The sequence below is a fragment of the Podarcis vaucheri genome (assembly GCF_965113315.1).
Source record: "Podarcis vaucheri genome assembly, chromosome: 6".
In the NCBI taxonomy this organism is placed as follows: Eukaryota; Metazoa; Chordata; class Lepidosauria; order Squamata; family Lacertidae; genus Podarcis; species Podarcis vaucheri.
In genome coordinates this window covers 67,811,778-67,827,746 of record NC_138764.1, presented here as the reverse complement: position 1 = coordinate 67,827,746, position 15,969 = coordinate 67,811,778, and the positions used below count along the sequence as shown (strand labels likewise).

Below are 15,969 nucleotides of genomic sequence, written 5' to 3'. Positions count from 1 at the left end.
AGTGCAGCAATCTCTTCTGTCTCAGGCACAGCAGCTTTATACTGGGGTATACCCTGTGAATGTGAGCTAAATCTATGATGTAAAAGATTTCCCAAGTTGTTTTTGCTGCCATGTGGATGACTTCATACAAGACTTAACAACTGTATATGTATTTGTCTTGGAAGGCAGCACTTTATGTTTGGTAATTATTTTCAAATTTTTCAATAACATTTGTAAAAACAAATTGTGGGGGAGAAAATTATACGTTGTAATCTTTTAAATCCCAGTAGAAATGCTAATTACTCCTCTGCTTTTCCAACATAAGCATTAAAGCCCCTTTCCAATAAAGTTACTGAATTTAAATAACTATTCTTCATTAGTTAAGTTGCTGAATAGTTAAGTCCTTCCAGATAACAATAACATCACTTGGGATAATATAGACGCTTAACATTATATAATTAAATTATTTCATTTAACCTTTTATAATTAAATTATTTTTTGATGTGTAACTTCATGATCAGAATTTATTAACCATAATTAATTGTTCACAATCTGTTTTCAGGTCATCAATACACACACACACACACACACACACACACACACACACGTCATCAACATAAACACACACACACACACACACAATCTGGGCCCTCCATACCCACTTGCAGAAAATAATAATCCAGTGAGTTAGGATCTTATCCATTAATAATTGTATAATCTCAGTTTCCTAAAGATAAAGAGCCAAACACAGTATCATATTTCACTAATAAATAAAGACAATCAAACCCTCCTTCCCAACACATAATGTTGGTGTTCCATTTCTCCAGAACAAAAGCATAACTTTTGCTTATCCACAGAGTTTGGGGGAGTAGAGGGCCAAGTGTAATTCTGAGTTGTTTGGAAAACTATATTTATTTTCTGCTTACAATTGTTTGACTACCGAACAGAAGATCATCATCTGAGTCCTTCATTTCCTAGTATGCGGCATTTTGTGCCCTTATTGTGCTGTTTGAGAGGACTGAATTTGAAAGTTTTTCATCTGATCTGCTTAGATCCAGAATCTCATAGCCCAGAAAGGTGACTTTGGAAAGAGACAATATGTTATTCCATTGTATAGCTCTGTCAGAAACTTGTGTTCCTTCAGTTAAAATACAAAATCAAGTGAGCTCTAGGGACAAACACTTTTATCTTCCTACCCTGTCCATTCATGAGCTTTCTGTGGGCTCATGAAACAGGAAACCTTGAAAAAGTAGAAGTGTGGCTGTAATTGGGATTATTCTATTTTTAGCCCGTGAAGCAAGCTGTCTGCTGTCCTGTCCGTGTCCCAGCAGAGGTGTTACATAACTCTGACTTAATTCTCTGTATCTGCTGCTACATCAACTTCCCCTTTCCTTTGAACTTTGCTTTTAAAACAAAACAAAACAAAACACCAGGCCTTTAAATTCTTTAAACTCTTTACTTAACAGGGGTATTAAGCAATAAGTTTACAGCAGCTCCTTAAGGGTATTGGGAAGTTCTGAACAGAAATTAACCAAATGATTTAAGAAACAAAACAAAACTCACACAACCTTGATTATCTAGCAATAACTTCAAATATGTTGGACGCTCTAGTACTTTCAAACTAAGAGATTTCTGTAATTGCTAATTCTAGAGTTGTCACCTGTGTTTATTTAGGGTGAAAGCATAACAGACAAGTACATGATCATGATTGTTCTTTGATATTCTTTTTAAGTGTCATTGTGTTTCCTGCTTAGTTAATCTGTGAATCTGGATGCTTGTTCTCAAGTTATGGCCTTTGTAGCCTGGCCATTTTCCAGATTCCAAGAATGGATAGTGCATCTGGTTGGTGAGATAAACCCAGGATGTGCTCTTTAACCTACTCTGGATTAACCAGGAGAAAGGGAAAGCAAGGTGTGTAAGGAACAGATGCTGAGCAGCATAGGAGAAATTTAGAAAAGATGTGTAGTGTCATCAGGGCATCATAATGTCTAGGTCAAGCCCGTTTTAGGCTGAGTATATACTGTATACTGTGGGGGGTTGGGGGTTTGTTTGGTTTTTTTACTTAAATACATTGTGGCAGATTAGTTCAATATACTAGGCTTGTTGTATATGTACAAAGCTGATTTGAGATGAGTGGAGAGCTAAGAACATAAGATGAACCTGCTGAATCAGGCCAGTGGCCCATCTGGTCCAATATCCTGTTCTCACAGTGGCCAACCAGATGCCTGTGGAAGTCTGCAAGCTGGACATGAGTGCAACAGCGTTCTGCCTGCCTGCAATTCCCAGGAACTGGTGTTTAGAGGCACAAATCCCTTTGACAGTGGAGGTAGAACATAGCCATTGTGGCTAACAGCTATTGATAGCTTTATCCTCCTCGAAAATGTCTAATCCTCTCCAAAAGCCATCCAAACTAGTGGCCATCACATTGTGGGAGAAAATTCCATAGTTTTAACTATGTGCTACATGAATAAGTACTTTCTTTTCTTCTTTCTGAATCTTCCAACAATAGGTAGTCACAGGCCCTACTTTTTGCAAGAATTGATAATCTAGAAAAAGAATCTTCCTTTTATATATGTATGGCTCCTAGGCGTCCTTGTGAAGCACGTTGCTTTACTTTTTTCTTTTAAAAAAACAACAACCCAATTATTGTTTTATTATAACTATATGTAACAGTCTATTCAGCATAAATATATATAGTACATGTTAAAAGAGTTTTCAATCAAGTAAATTCGATAACAAGATACTCCAGGATAATCTATATATAAATGTTAAGCATGGAAAGACATCCTGTTTTGTTTACTTATCTAAATTCTCCATGAAGTAAAGTAAAATAGCCACTAAAGTGCAAAAAAGGTAAAGAAAGAAATAAGAGGTTAAGGTCTCCCCTTGCCTTGCCCCCAGGTGCTTAGATTGCTCCTAAGACAATGTATAATTCGACCGCATCTCGTACTTCTTTAATTTACTTATTTGTTATTGAACACCAGTTATTTATGAATGAATTATATTGTTGCCTTCTTTTAATAAAGCTCTAGTTAGTTAGTTAGTTAGTTAGTTAGTTAGTTAGTAACTTAGTATTTATTATAAAGTTAGTTTGACCATGTAAGCCAAGTACCAGATTCTTAGTTAGCCAATCCCCAATAAAGGTTGGATTAATCTTATAACTGATAGTTACCAGGGTTGCTGTTGGCAAATAAGTGATCATTGATTTGCCACCAGGGGACATGGCGGCTTTTACATAACCCAAAAGCATAATTAATGGTCCATAGGCAGTTCATAAACAGTCATTATTTTTAGTTTACTTACTATCTGGACCTTGATTTTAGGGCATGTCCAAAATATGAGACATATTGGCAGTGATCATGCGATTACTCAAACAGCTATTTGTAAATATTTGGATTAATCTTTGTGATATGAGGTACCATCTAAAAATCAGCTAGTAAATTTTTTATTTAAGATCCATACAAACCATAAAGGTACTCCAATGTTTTTCATTCTAGGGCGAAAAGTGCTTAATATTCTCATTGCGTCTTTGTCCTTGCAGTAGTTTAGCCCCATCTAGGGATGGGCCAATCTGTCAGTTTGGGTTTCTCTCAGTTGCTCATTGCTCCAATTTTTCTGTTCTTCACATTTCCACATTAGATTGCATTTTTTCCAATGTACAAAAAATCCTCATGAATTCATAGGCATTTTCATATTTACAATATTGGATGTAATTTTCCATAATACAAACATTTTTGCAAGGCAGTTTACCATAATATAACACATTTTGTTACATTATTTCCACTATTATTGTTATGCACATTTTGCATTATGCATTTCTGTGCACATTACTTGGTCGGAGAACTATACTACAAAATTCAGAGTAGTTGAATTTTGAAGGATGGCTAGGATCTGGTTTGCATATTCTCATTGGAAAGTGTGGATTGGGTAATTCATCTTTAAATTGAGTCAAATTTCTCCCCTAACCCCACCATGTCAGATCACTTTGTGTTGTTAAATCCCACGGTAAGATTCACTGAACATTCATTCCCCTTTGAGGCTATATGTCTTGCCATGCAACTGCAAGGAATGCATGCATGTTGAGAATTGGGGGGGGGGTGTTTACTTGAAGCAATGGTTTTAAGAGGAAATAAACAGAATTCTAATGTACTAGAAAATGGATTTCAAAACATAATTTATTCTGCAGGTTTCAGAAATATGGTAAAAACAATGGTAAAAACTGTACAAATAATTCTCGTCTCTCCGTCCCCCCAATTTGCATTGCTTCCCCCCACCTCTTTATGTGGACAGTATAAGGAATTGCATGCCGCCTACACAAGGATTAAGTGAAGTAGGGCCAAAGAACCCTACTGCATATTGTACCTTCTTTTCTGAATTATTACTTCTTGGACATGTAGCTTATGCTAAGGCCATGATCCTGTGCGCTGTACACACTGGGACTTCTATCTGAATAAACATGAATTGAACATGAAGAGGTTAGCTTCCCTGGGAACATGCCTCATAGCATGTGCTTGTGTCTTGATCTTGTATTTTTGTTTTTCTTGTGCTTTTCTCTTGTATTTATTCCATGACTAATGAAGCACAGAATGTCAAGCGTAGAGAAGGGCTATTTATGGGCTACCAGTGCAATCCCTGCAACTTCCAGTTATGTTGTCAAGTGTACCTTCATGTTACAAGGCATCCCTGTGGTCTCTATTCTTAGCAGCTAATCATGGAAATAATTCTCTTCAGCATTACTGGCTTCTTGGCTTCAGAGGTTCGCCAGCTCTCCTGCTTACAGAGGCGATCAGCTTCCTGTCATTTGCCCCACCTGCAGAGAGTAACGGTACTAGATATCGTATCACTGCCCACCCCAGTATCTTTAAAGAGGCTCCCGTTTCTGATGCTGTCACACCCATCATACTAATATTAAAGGTGGTTACAGATGGTGTATGTTTTATGGTTAAAATGAAATGTAGAGCAGTAATATCCTATGATGCCACAGAACACGATTGAAACCCTCAATTAATTCCTTGCGTGTGATTGCATAATTGTCTCTTTAAAATGGAGGCATAGGGTGCTGCATTGTCTCATCAATGCTAGGACTTTGTGTTCCCTATATTAATGCCTGCTGTTTAGTTCCACTCCTCAGTTTTATCGCTGTTTGTTCCTCTGTGTGCAGTTACTTGTACTTGCTAAAATAAGTGTGCAAGCATTTTTACAGCAATCCAATATGCATGCTTTGTAAAACTCACTGTCAACATACTGAAAATGAATTCAATACTGCCAGATAACTTGAGGGAATAATAGGGAATAATTGAATAATAGGGACCAGGCCTTAGAAAAATGCTTAATGTGAAAGGTAGATCAAAGTACTTTGGAGTTTGTATCTCATTAAGTCAGCATTTGTCTGACTGTCTTAAAGTGTCACTTTTAGTGGTGTGGACTGAAGACAACATTCAGTCTGAAATCCCTTTAGTGCTCTAACTGTTTTAGAGGAGAGCGCCTCCACTTCAGCCTGAAGCAGAACCTGGTCTTGGAAGTACCAGAGCTTTGCAGCTCCCTATTTAGTATCACTCCTCACCAAGGACCTTTAGGAAAATGGGGGAGCCTTAACCCCCCGTTAGATTTCTTTGAGCCTGTAGAAAGCTAGCAGGGCAGGGTCAAGTGGACCTCCCAAATTCCAAAAAATTGTTGCTTCTGTAGAAAACGCTCTGTTCAATGTATCTCACGTCCCAGCAGACTTGGGAATGGAATGGTGTGCAAAAGAGCCTCTGAAGATGATTTCAGTGCCAGGGTAAGCTCATACCCTGGGCCAGGTTCAAGGTGCTGTTGTTCATAAGCAAAGCCCTTAATAACTTAGGACCAGTTTACCTACAAGATTACCTGACCCCGCATGTGCCCACTTGATTGCTTCGATCAGTGGAATTGGCACTACTACAGGTGCCACATAATACCCATTCCAGCAGCTGGATCTTGGTGACATAAGTTCCTTCTTCACCTGATTTGCTGCTTGGTGAGCTAGCTGCATATGAACCAGTTCTGCTTTGTAGTCAATGAGGAAGAAGCCTGTTCCATACCTGATTTCAAAGTGGATCATGCAGCAAAGAGCATCTGTTTTAGCATGTGGTTTCCTTGTTGTGGTTTGGTCGTTCTGCTAGTAATGCTAGTTTCACTATTTGTACAGGGTCAAAACGTAATGCATTTATTCTGTCTTTCCTCATAACTAATGGTTCTTTCTATCGTGTGCCCTCTATCCCTTCCAACGCTACTAATTCTTGTGGCTGCACACAAAATAAGACTCGTAATTTTAGTCCCTGTTTAGTAGTGTTGAAGATAAAGTTTTTAACAATTTGAGGGATACAACTTTCGTGCTCCCTCCCCCCCGCCCCCAATATTAAGTAAGAGATTTTATGGCTTTAACAAGGACCTGACCAATCCCCCATTGCCATCTTGAAAGCTGGAGCTTGTTTTCCTCATTTAACTCCAGCAGTAAAGTACTTTTTAAATGCTTGCAGTGTTGGCATTAGACTACTGCTGTTCCTCTTGGCTTTGCCCCCATGCTGGGAAGAAAAGTAGGCCTTTTTCTTTTAAGGGTTGTACAGAAGAGATTGCCTTTTAAAACACCACCCTACTATTTTTGCTCAGTAGAACAAAAGCAGCCATACCCCACAACTGTCTGCACTGTCTCTTTTTTGAGGCTTCTCGACGGAAACAGTGATAAACTATTTCTGGCTCTTTGAGCAGTAATTTAATACCAAACTACTGCTGGTCAAATGTGAACTTTAGTCACAGGGACACATCCAGTTGTAGGTTTAGCAGTAAACTGATGTATACTTCCAGCATGAACCTGCCCTCACTTGGATGCTCAAAATAATCTGGGTGAGTGATAGACATTGCATGTCTATTTAAACATCTTTTTTTTGTAAATATCGTTCACCAATGCTGTTGCTGGCATTCTCCCATGTTACAGCTCAAGGGAACACTGTAGTGCCTTTTACCCTGTAATTTGTACATTACAGGTTGCATTCTAGTTATAAATAAAGAAATATGTGGGCATGGTTCAATTTTGGGAACAGTTTGTACTCGTAACACATGTGAAGGCAGGCAGTCGTATTGTGAAGCATCCTCTGATGTGCTTCCTCAAATGGAGTGTCCAGGAAGTTCTTGCTGCTCCAATCCCTGTGGAAAGCTGCTAACTGTGAAATGAGCTTCAAATGGGTCCACACCAGTTTTCAGGTTACGGGATTCAAACCCTGTAGGCATCTTGGCATCTTGTGTACAGTTCTGGCTTTTGCCAGCAAAGAAAGCTAAGCACAGTCTCTTCATAGCAGGAACAATGTTGCCTTTCAAATTCTTACTGCTGTTGTACTGTCTTAAAACGGTAAAGGACCCCTGACAGTTAAGTCAGTCGCGAACGACTCTGGGGTTGCGGCACTCGTCTCGCTTTACTGGCCGAGAGAGCTGACATTTGTCCGCAGACAGTTTTTCTGGGTCATGTGGCCAGCATGACTAAGCCGCTTCTGGCGAAACCAGAGCAGCACACGGAAACGCCGTTTACCTTCCCACTGCAGCAGTACCTATTTATGTACTTGCTCTGGTGTGCTTTTGAACTGCTAGGTTGGAAGGAGCTGGGACTGAACAACGGGAGCTCACCTAGTCGCAGGGATTCAAACTGCCGACCTTCTGATCGGCAAGCCTCAGAGGTTTAGACCACAGCGCCACCGCGTCCCTCTTACTGCCTTACTAGTACTTAAAAATAGTCATTTTTATTTTTATTTTGGTACCGTTTCCTAGCCAAATACCTCCCAAATACCTAAACAGAAACCCCCTCTCCCTTGCCCAAACCCATTTAGTCACCATTTAGCATCCTATTTAACTCATCTGAATATGAATCAAATAATTCTGCATATCAAAACAACAAGACAAAAGCTTCGAAGGGAAAGAGTTGAAAGAAATGCTGCTGAATCAAAGACATCCAGGAAGTTCACTCAGAACTCTTGGGAGTCTTGGAAGTGCCTTGTACTTTATCGTTGTCCAGCACTACTCCTTTGCCTTGCCTCCGCATACATTTTGAGCTCTGCATCTCTGTGTGGACTGTTTTAGCATTTGGAAGTTTTGCGATTGTTCTTGCATGCATCTGTGCACAACAGATGTCACTTTCAGGCAGTGAATAACTCTAAAATAACTCTGTAAAGAATAGGGAGGGGGAGAATCACTGGATTCTTCAGCTCTGCTAGAACATCGAAATTGTGCAGTCAGCCTTCCAGTACAAATTTAAGGCTGGCATGTTTCTGTTTTGAGGTGCTCACCAGAGCCTTTCTTTTATCTAGTCTTTCAGAATTACCCCAACAAGGCAAAATATTCCGTCTTTCATATTCTGATTTTCAAGAATCGCTCCCCAAATGGTCCTTTTGTCATGCCTCGGTGCTCCTAATGGTTTCCTCTCACAGCTGAGACAGGCCATTTGAACTCCAGTAAACCTATCTGTGGGGCCGAAAGGGTTAACACACAGCTTGCTGCCAGGGGAACACACACCCCTGGAACATTTTGGAGGGAAAACCATTTGCTCCTCTCACCATGCTGAAGTGATTAGCTGTTGTAAGAAAAACCCTCTCCTGAGGCTAGCACTGCTGGTGACCTAGGCCTGCAGAGTTTCATGCATCCACAGAAACAGGTTGTTTTTTTACCCCCCCCCCAAAAAAAAAAAATTAACAAATTTCCAAAATGTATTTGAGTGGAGTGTGGAAGGCTTGAAGTTTTCAGACATTTGCAGAAATGAAACGGTTAAAAGCATGTGCTCGGGTGTATGCCTAAAAGCAACTGTCTTTTCCAAACTGCGAGTTAAATCAAAAATTATATTGCATGTGTCACTGGGATGTGCACTAGCTTTTCTCGAGGATTGAAAAACATCTGCTTTGTGTTGCTTTATAAACGGGAATGAGCTGGTGGGGGTTAATGGCACGAAACTTTGCTCTGTTTTTAAGCAGTGCCTCTTCAGGAGATGCTTGCCAACCCTAAAAAGAGTTAAGATAGCAAGTGTAACTGTGGGAGAGCCACATGAAGCTGACGATGCGAACATGAGAAAGGGGAAGCTTGGAAATGAAGCAAAGAAACCAAGATGAGGAGGGAGCGCAGAGATATGGGTGCTGAGCCTGGGAGTGACTTTCTCTTGGTTTGTCCGGCCCTGGTACTGCTGGCATCGGCTCTCTGGGGAAAGCTGCAGTTCTGCTGTTAAAACACAAGGAGCAGCCTGGAGAATTTTGAGCTGCGTCACACACCTCAGAGGGGGAGAGAGAGAGAGAGGGAAAGCAAGCTCTGTCGATAGGTCTACTAGCAACAGCCCTGCTGCAGCAAGAGAGAGAGAGAGCTCATGAAAGAGAAGTGATAACAACATTGGGAAGCATGCTTCCTTTACCCATACAGCATATTTTTTAAAAAAAGAACTGCTATTTTGAAGCTTGTTTGGTACCAGCAGATTTTGTCCACTGATGATACCGGAAAGATGCAACGCAGTTAATCCCGCAAGGGGGGGGGCATACATAGGAAGGGTTAATGGGAGGAAAATTCTGGAATGTTCTATCCTGCGGCGGCGCAAACAGAGGGTTGAGGACTGCACAGGTGTAGATGAACAGAATTCGTGGTTCCTCTTTTTCCTTACGTACGTATCGGATTGGGATGTGGGGTGGGGGAGTTGAACCGACTGTCTCATTTATGTTCATGTGTGTGTGTATGTGGGTATTTGTTGGGGTTTCTTTCTGTCCCCAAACTCTCCACCCCCAGAACTCTTACACCCCATGTTATTTTTCTGTGGCTAGATACTGTTGGCTGTGTCCTGCGTCACACCAATGGAATGAAGGCACAGGTTGTAAAATGTCACTGCGTAGCTGTAATGCAGATTTGGGGAAGGAAGAGAGAACAGTAGTTTTTCAGAGGTTAACATCAAGGAGTTGGCAGAGGGGTTAAAAAGACAGTTTCTGGATTTTTAAATCTGAGGGACTGTATCTGCATAGTTCAGAAAGTGGCGAATGATGACGCAGTGATCTTTGCCTAGCATGTTACTGGGTTTAAAAAGCACCAGGGGGAACAGGTACACTGTGAATCTCCAGGCCAGCTGAAAGGGACTGAGTTAAGAAGGGAAGATAGCGTTTAGGAATTAAATGTCATCATTTTGGCGTTGGAAAGTTGTTTACCTTGCTCTCTCCGTGTCTCCATGTTGGCAGCCTTCCAGCTCACATGTGATAGTCTTCCCTGTACTGCTGCATCATTAACTGAGTGCCTGAGCCTACACATGATTGGCTGGGGAGGGCTCTTATTCTAAACACACATTTCCATTGGAGGGAGAGGCAGTGGCAGGTGAAAAGCTGCCTCAGATTGGCTGGGGCCGGGATATCAAATCTAAATGTTCCATTCCTCTTGCTTTAAAAGGGGGTCTGAACAATTTGTGACTTAAAATGTTGGCTGTTTGCTTCTCTCCACCCCTCCTTTTCCTTAAATCAGGCATTTTGGAATGTGTCTGTGTTCTCAAGGCTGGTCATTTAAAGAGAAAAGCAAAAAAGCAGGAACTTGAGTATTGTGGATTAGTTTAGTTTATTACTGGTTCAAGTGACGCAGAAGGAAAAACAAATATTCTGTGACTCGAGTTGCATCAGTAGCAGGCGTGTTTCCGGCTGCTGTGAGACAAGCCACGATGACGTGACATTATTATAGGCTTCAGAAGAGACAACAAAAAAGAGACTTTGGTGGGTGGCTATCTCTGTCTGTGAGTGGAAAAATTCTAACTAGGCAGAGCTATTTACATGTATTGTAAACTATTTGGGGCAGTGAGAGTGCCTGCCACTGGTATATATGTAAAAACCTGGACTGAACCAAAACTGAAATGTGTCCTAGGTTACGTCAGTGTAACCTCAAAGTCAGTGCTGTGATGGGATTGAATGGCAACAGAACATAGTGGTAAGATATATGAGGCTTGCTTTCTGTCATTTTGTTTTGTTTTAAAAGGAGGGGATGGAGAGTTCTAAGATGGCTGGAGAACGATAGGTGGACCGTCAAGAAGAATAAACCACCAGATCGAGCCGGGGAGCGGAGTGGGGGGGGGGATGAGGATCCGGCATATAGGTAGACGTAGTGCTTGCTTTAACCATTTCATGAATCAGATTTTCCATTCTGGACTATCCCATAGCCAATCCCAGTCAACCATTTATTCTGTTCTGGAGGATGGGGTCTATCTTCTCTTCTCTTTGGAACCTGCCATGAAATCCAGAGTAACTAGCATTATCACATAACATGAGAGGGTGAGTTTCTTGTGGCGTTTTCTCATAAAATGCTCCAATGAATTGAAGGGTTTACGATGGTAAAAGGATTTGTGTTGGTGACTCACCGGCATAGAGAGAGTCAAGTACAGACAGTCGTTCGGCAGCAGTTTGCTGGCTTTGGAACCAGATCAGATGCATTTTGATTCTCCATCTTAATTTCTTTTAAAGTACTCTGTCTTCTCAAGTGTTGTTACAAGATGTATTCTCACCAGTAGGCTTTAAAAGCCCCAAGAAAGGTGAATATGCATAGTCTTCTATTCACATTTGCTAGCTCAAAGGAGCAAGAGGCGGAGGGGAAGGAGAGAAATGATCAGGAAGCCATTTCTGGAGGCAGACATGATGCGTGGAAGGAGGAAGGCAAGGAGACACAGCAAATACACCCCTCCTATATTATCCCCTCATGCACACCTTCGTTTTTCCTTTCTGATTTGCCAAGTGTTATGCCTAATTTGAAATTCTTTCATTGTAGGTGCACCACTTCTCTCTCTCTTTCCCTCCCCCTCGCCCCCGGTGTGAGCCCTTGCTCTGCAGAGCTGTCTCCTCCAGAGGCAGTCTTGCATCCTGCAGTGCTAGTTCCGCAGAGGAGGGCAACAGGAGGCACAACTGCGATGGCTGCTCCTGGGAAGGGACCGACTCGGTGCTGAGATCATGCTTGCTCCTGGCAGGACTTGGAGACTATAATGCAGCTGGGTAGGTTGGGAGAGTGCTGGGTTAAATTCATTTTGACCGACGCCATCTAAACAAACACCTCTTGAGTCTTCTAGACATGACCACTAGGGGTTACATATCCATAATGGCGTTCCTTAGTATTTTGGGGAGTGAACAGGATTCATAAATGAGGAATACGGATGGAACAAACTCCTCTCTTTTCTTTATTCCCTAAAACACTTTTCTGAGCATGGAGATAGATTTGCTGTTTTTCTTACCACGCTCAGATATGTTGGTGTTTGTTGTTTTTTTGTGAATCTGGATTAGGGGGCTTGTTTTTTTAAGCCACTTTCTTTGGTGATCGGTGGCTGCTCCTGCAAGGGAATCTATGGAACCTGAAAGCTACAAGGAGTGAGAGAGGCGTAATATTTCTGTAGGTTGATGAGGAAAGCACGACTGCCCATCTTGTGTGTCCGGAGTTATTCATACAGGGACACTGGAGGCAGGTGAGCCTTGGCTGAAAGTAGTTTGGAAGCTTATGTGGTTTACTTCGAAGTCTGAAAATTTGCTGTTCTCGGCTGAGCTTTGTGACCTTGGGCTAATTTGTTTCTTTCTGCTTGCTTCCGTTTTCTTTTCTGCAAAGTGGGCATGGCAAGAACTGATTCTGATCAATGTTTCAAACTGTATTTCTTTAACAAGGAATACCCCCAAGTCTTTACCGAGACCATAATTCTCCCTCATAGGCCTGGGATTGTTCCATTGCAATAAGACTCCACAGTTTTTGTGAAGTACACTGAGACATGATAGAACATATCAGGGCAGTGTAACAACTCCTATGCATTTTTTAATTGGTGCTATCTAAGCAAACAGCAGGACATGATTCTGAATGGTGTTATTTTTGGTAGTGGTCCATTGTGATGCATCTGTATTTTGCTGTTCTTTGAGAAGGCAGAAGATGCAAACAAAAGTGGGCGTGAGGAAGAAACACATTTTAAAACCTCTGTATTAAAACTACACGTCATTACTCAAAACTGTTTGTGGTGTCTGCATGTGTTGCTTTCACCGCAGCTAACAGCAGAAGAATATGGATGGCGGCAACTGCACTCCTGGCCATTTTGTTGCTGGCAGAGTAGATTCAGTACTTGCAGCACTGCTGCTGTTAATTTCCACGTCATATCAAAACAGTATTGGGTTTTGTGTCGGGAGCTTTGCTGATGCTATGAGGAGAATAAAGTCTTCTTGAAAATTTCGTTTATCGCTTTTCTCTCTCTTGGTTTCTTAAGAGAGCACATAAAAAACCCCTACCCTTCTGCTTATAGAACTTGCTTTCCCCCGACCCTTTGAGCCCCTCCCTTGCAAAAATAAAAAACAACACAGTTCCACTTTGCAATTTTTTAATCCAGCGCTTGGGAGTGTTTTGCAGTGGTTTGGGTGTGGCCTTTGTCGACTATTTCCACCTCCCTCCCCAACCTTGTCAAGGGTAAGAAAAAGAAGGTTGGGTTTCTGTTGTGGTTGTGATGATAATGGAAAAGAATGAACTTGAAACTGTTTATTAAGAGGGCCACATATAAAGTACAAGTGTCCCTGTATTAAAGATGGCAATGGAGAATTGTGTTTCTGAATAGGTTAGGTTTGTTGCCATTTTTTAAAAAAATAAAATAAAAGTAGCTTGATTTTTAAAAGAAATTTCTCTTAGCACGACTGCTTCCCCTCACCGAATTGCTTGCCTGAGCAGGGGCAATGCCACGCAGCTGCTTGGGTGGCCATTTTGCTGCATCACCATCTACCACTAGCGTATTCCAGATCCCCAGATTATGTTTTACTTGTGGTTCTGAGACATACGCCCAGAACCAACATCTTTATTTTGTTACCAGCCATTCCTTCTGCAACAGTCTGAACTCAAATATGAATTCAAAAGCAATGTGAAACCCTAAATTATGGTCAGAATCAGATACGTGTTTTACCAAAAAAAAAGCCTATAATTGCTTGAAACTAAGTTAATTGGGAGTATTCTAATGATTCACTCCATCGTGTTGCATAGCTGCATCCTGCAGTCTCTTGAACTTTCTTTTGCAGCATTGTATGTTTACTTGCCAGAGAGATGGGATACTAAATTTAGAAGGGGCATGAATTCCACTTCAGGTGTAATCATATGTAATGATCTATCCCAAATTATTTACTTGAGTCACATTGGAACACCCTGCTTGGTATGACTTGTACAACAATGAAGCCCAGGTGGTGGGATGAGACCCACTAGGGGATAATGGGAACTCTCTGGGTAGTTCATTAGCCTGCTTGTAGTTTGAACTGACAATAATATAGCGCAGGGAATAGCAATAATATAGCACACGGAATAGTAAATAAGAAAGGATTTCTAGGCTTACATTTGGATGGAAACGATCACATTAAAAAACACCACCAAGCTAATACTTAGAAAACCATATTGAAAACATTGTTGTGGAATAAATGGATGTTTTGATGTCAGGTCCCCAAAATATTGAGCAATTACCTCCAGGTAGAAAAACTTCACTCTTTCACAAATGTATGCGGGTGTGGAAGTATTTGCATTGATACCTGTTTTCTTGTCAAGACGGCAGTGCATCTTAAGTTGTGCTTTTCTCTGTGGCTGCCATTATCATAGCATTATTGGTAGTTTCTGCCATAGTAGCAGCAGTATATATGTATACAGATAACAGAGAGAGAGAGAGAGGAAAAGAAAATGCACTTAGCCCTCACTTTTGTTTTGGTACTTTCCTTGCCCTTCCAAAGAAGCAGACAGACTCTCTGGTCTGGCAGACTTTATCTTCCCATGTACTTGCTGCTACTATTTTTCACAGTTTTTGCAAATCTAAGGACCTGATATATTGCTTCTGCTGCCCTTTTATGGCTGTTGTTGGTAAGATGTCCTCTGTAGTCTGTGGTCTGCATGTTAAAATCGGACCCTGTAGAGAACTAGCAGTTGAACATGTCTAATCTAAATGCGTCACAACATCTCCTGAGTGTCATTGTTTTGGGGAATCTTGTCAGGCTACCCATTGCTTATTTGGCTCCAGATAATTTCAGATCTACTGCTAAATTGAATAGCAAGCAGGAAGTGTAAAGGTTGATTGGTGTGGGCTTTGACTAATATAACTGGAATAATACAGTGGTGCCTCGCAAGACGAAAATAATCCGTTCTGTGATTCTCTTCGTCTAGCGGTTTTTTTGTCTTGCGAAGCAAGCCCATTGACGGATTAGAGGATTAGCGCTATTAGCGGCTTTTAGCGGCTTATCAGCTTATCGGATCAGCTGATAAGCAGCTTAGCGGCTTAGAAAAGGGGGGAGGGGAAAAACCCCGCAGGAACTCGCAAGACATTTTCGTCTTGCGAAGCAAGCCCATAGGAGATTCGTTTTGCAAAGCACCTCCAAAACGGAAAACTCTTTCGTCTAGCGAGTTTTCTGTCTTGCGAGGCATTCATCTTGCGGGGCACCACTGTGTTGCTTGTTCTCTTAATGCCTTCCTTATTTGTTTAGGGAGTTAGATTAAACGCTTCTAGTATTTATTCACAAGTGGAATGAGTCTGTTCATGTCTCAAGAACAGGTAAAAATAATACATGTGCTTCATAGGTGGCCCTGTGATGTAGACTGTTGCCTTAACTCAGGGTGTATCCGTATGTGGCTGTGGCTCTGGTCCAGACATTTATGACTGTAGCAGAGGATTGCGTGGTCAGGGCTTAGTTCATGAAGCCATTCATTTCTCCCTTGTGTTGAAGTGTGTTTGAACTTGGGGCAAATATGCCCTTATCCCGTCTTGCAGATGATGCATTTGACAGAGTCAGAGGCCCTGTTGGTGTTGCAGATCATGGATTGAGGCTGAAATAATTCATTGATCATGGTGTCAGTGTGAGACAAAACAACGAAGGGGATTTTTTGTGACCCAAATGTTTAGCTTTCAATTGATTAATAAGTAAATAAATCAGACTTCTTTTATAATTTTGAAAAATAAAAATAACAGCAGGGCTCCAAAGAACCAATTCTGTGTGCGTGAGAGATAACTGCAGCCTTCTG

General features: G+C 41.3%; 2 protein-coding genes across 2 annotated transcripts in view; both read right to left on the bottom strand.

Moving 5' to 3' along the window:
- The window catches only part of LOC309535364 (uncharacterized protein), a 123,300-nt gene extending 112,391 nt beyond the window's left edge, over positions 1-10,909 (bottom strand). The window contains exon 1 of the mRNA XM_082228409.1: positions 10,152-10,909. The gene's annotated coding sequence lies outside the window, so the exon portion shown is untranslated. The remainder of the gene's footprint in view (positions 1-10,151) is intronic.
- The window catches only part of LOC309535366 (uncharacterized protein), a gene marked incomplete at its 5' end in the record, with an annotated part of 38,266 nt that continues 30,008 nt past the window's right edge, over positions 7,712-15,969 (bottom strand). Inside the window, one exon of the mRNA XM_082228412.1 lies at positions 7,712-8,148. Coding sequence (XP_082084538.1) covers positions 8,002-8,148 — 147 coding nt within the window. The 3' untranslated portion in view covers positions 7,712-8,001. The remainder of the gene's footprint in view (positions 8,149-15,969) is intronic.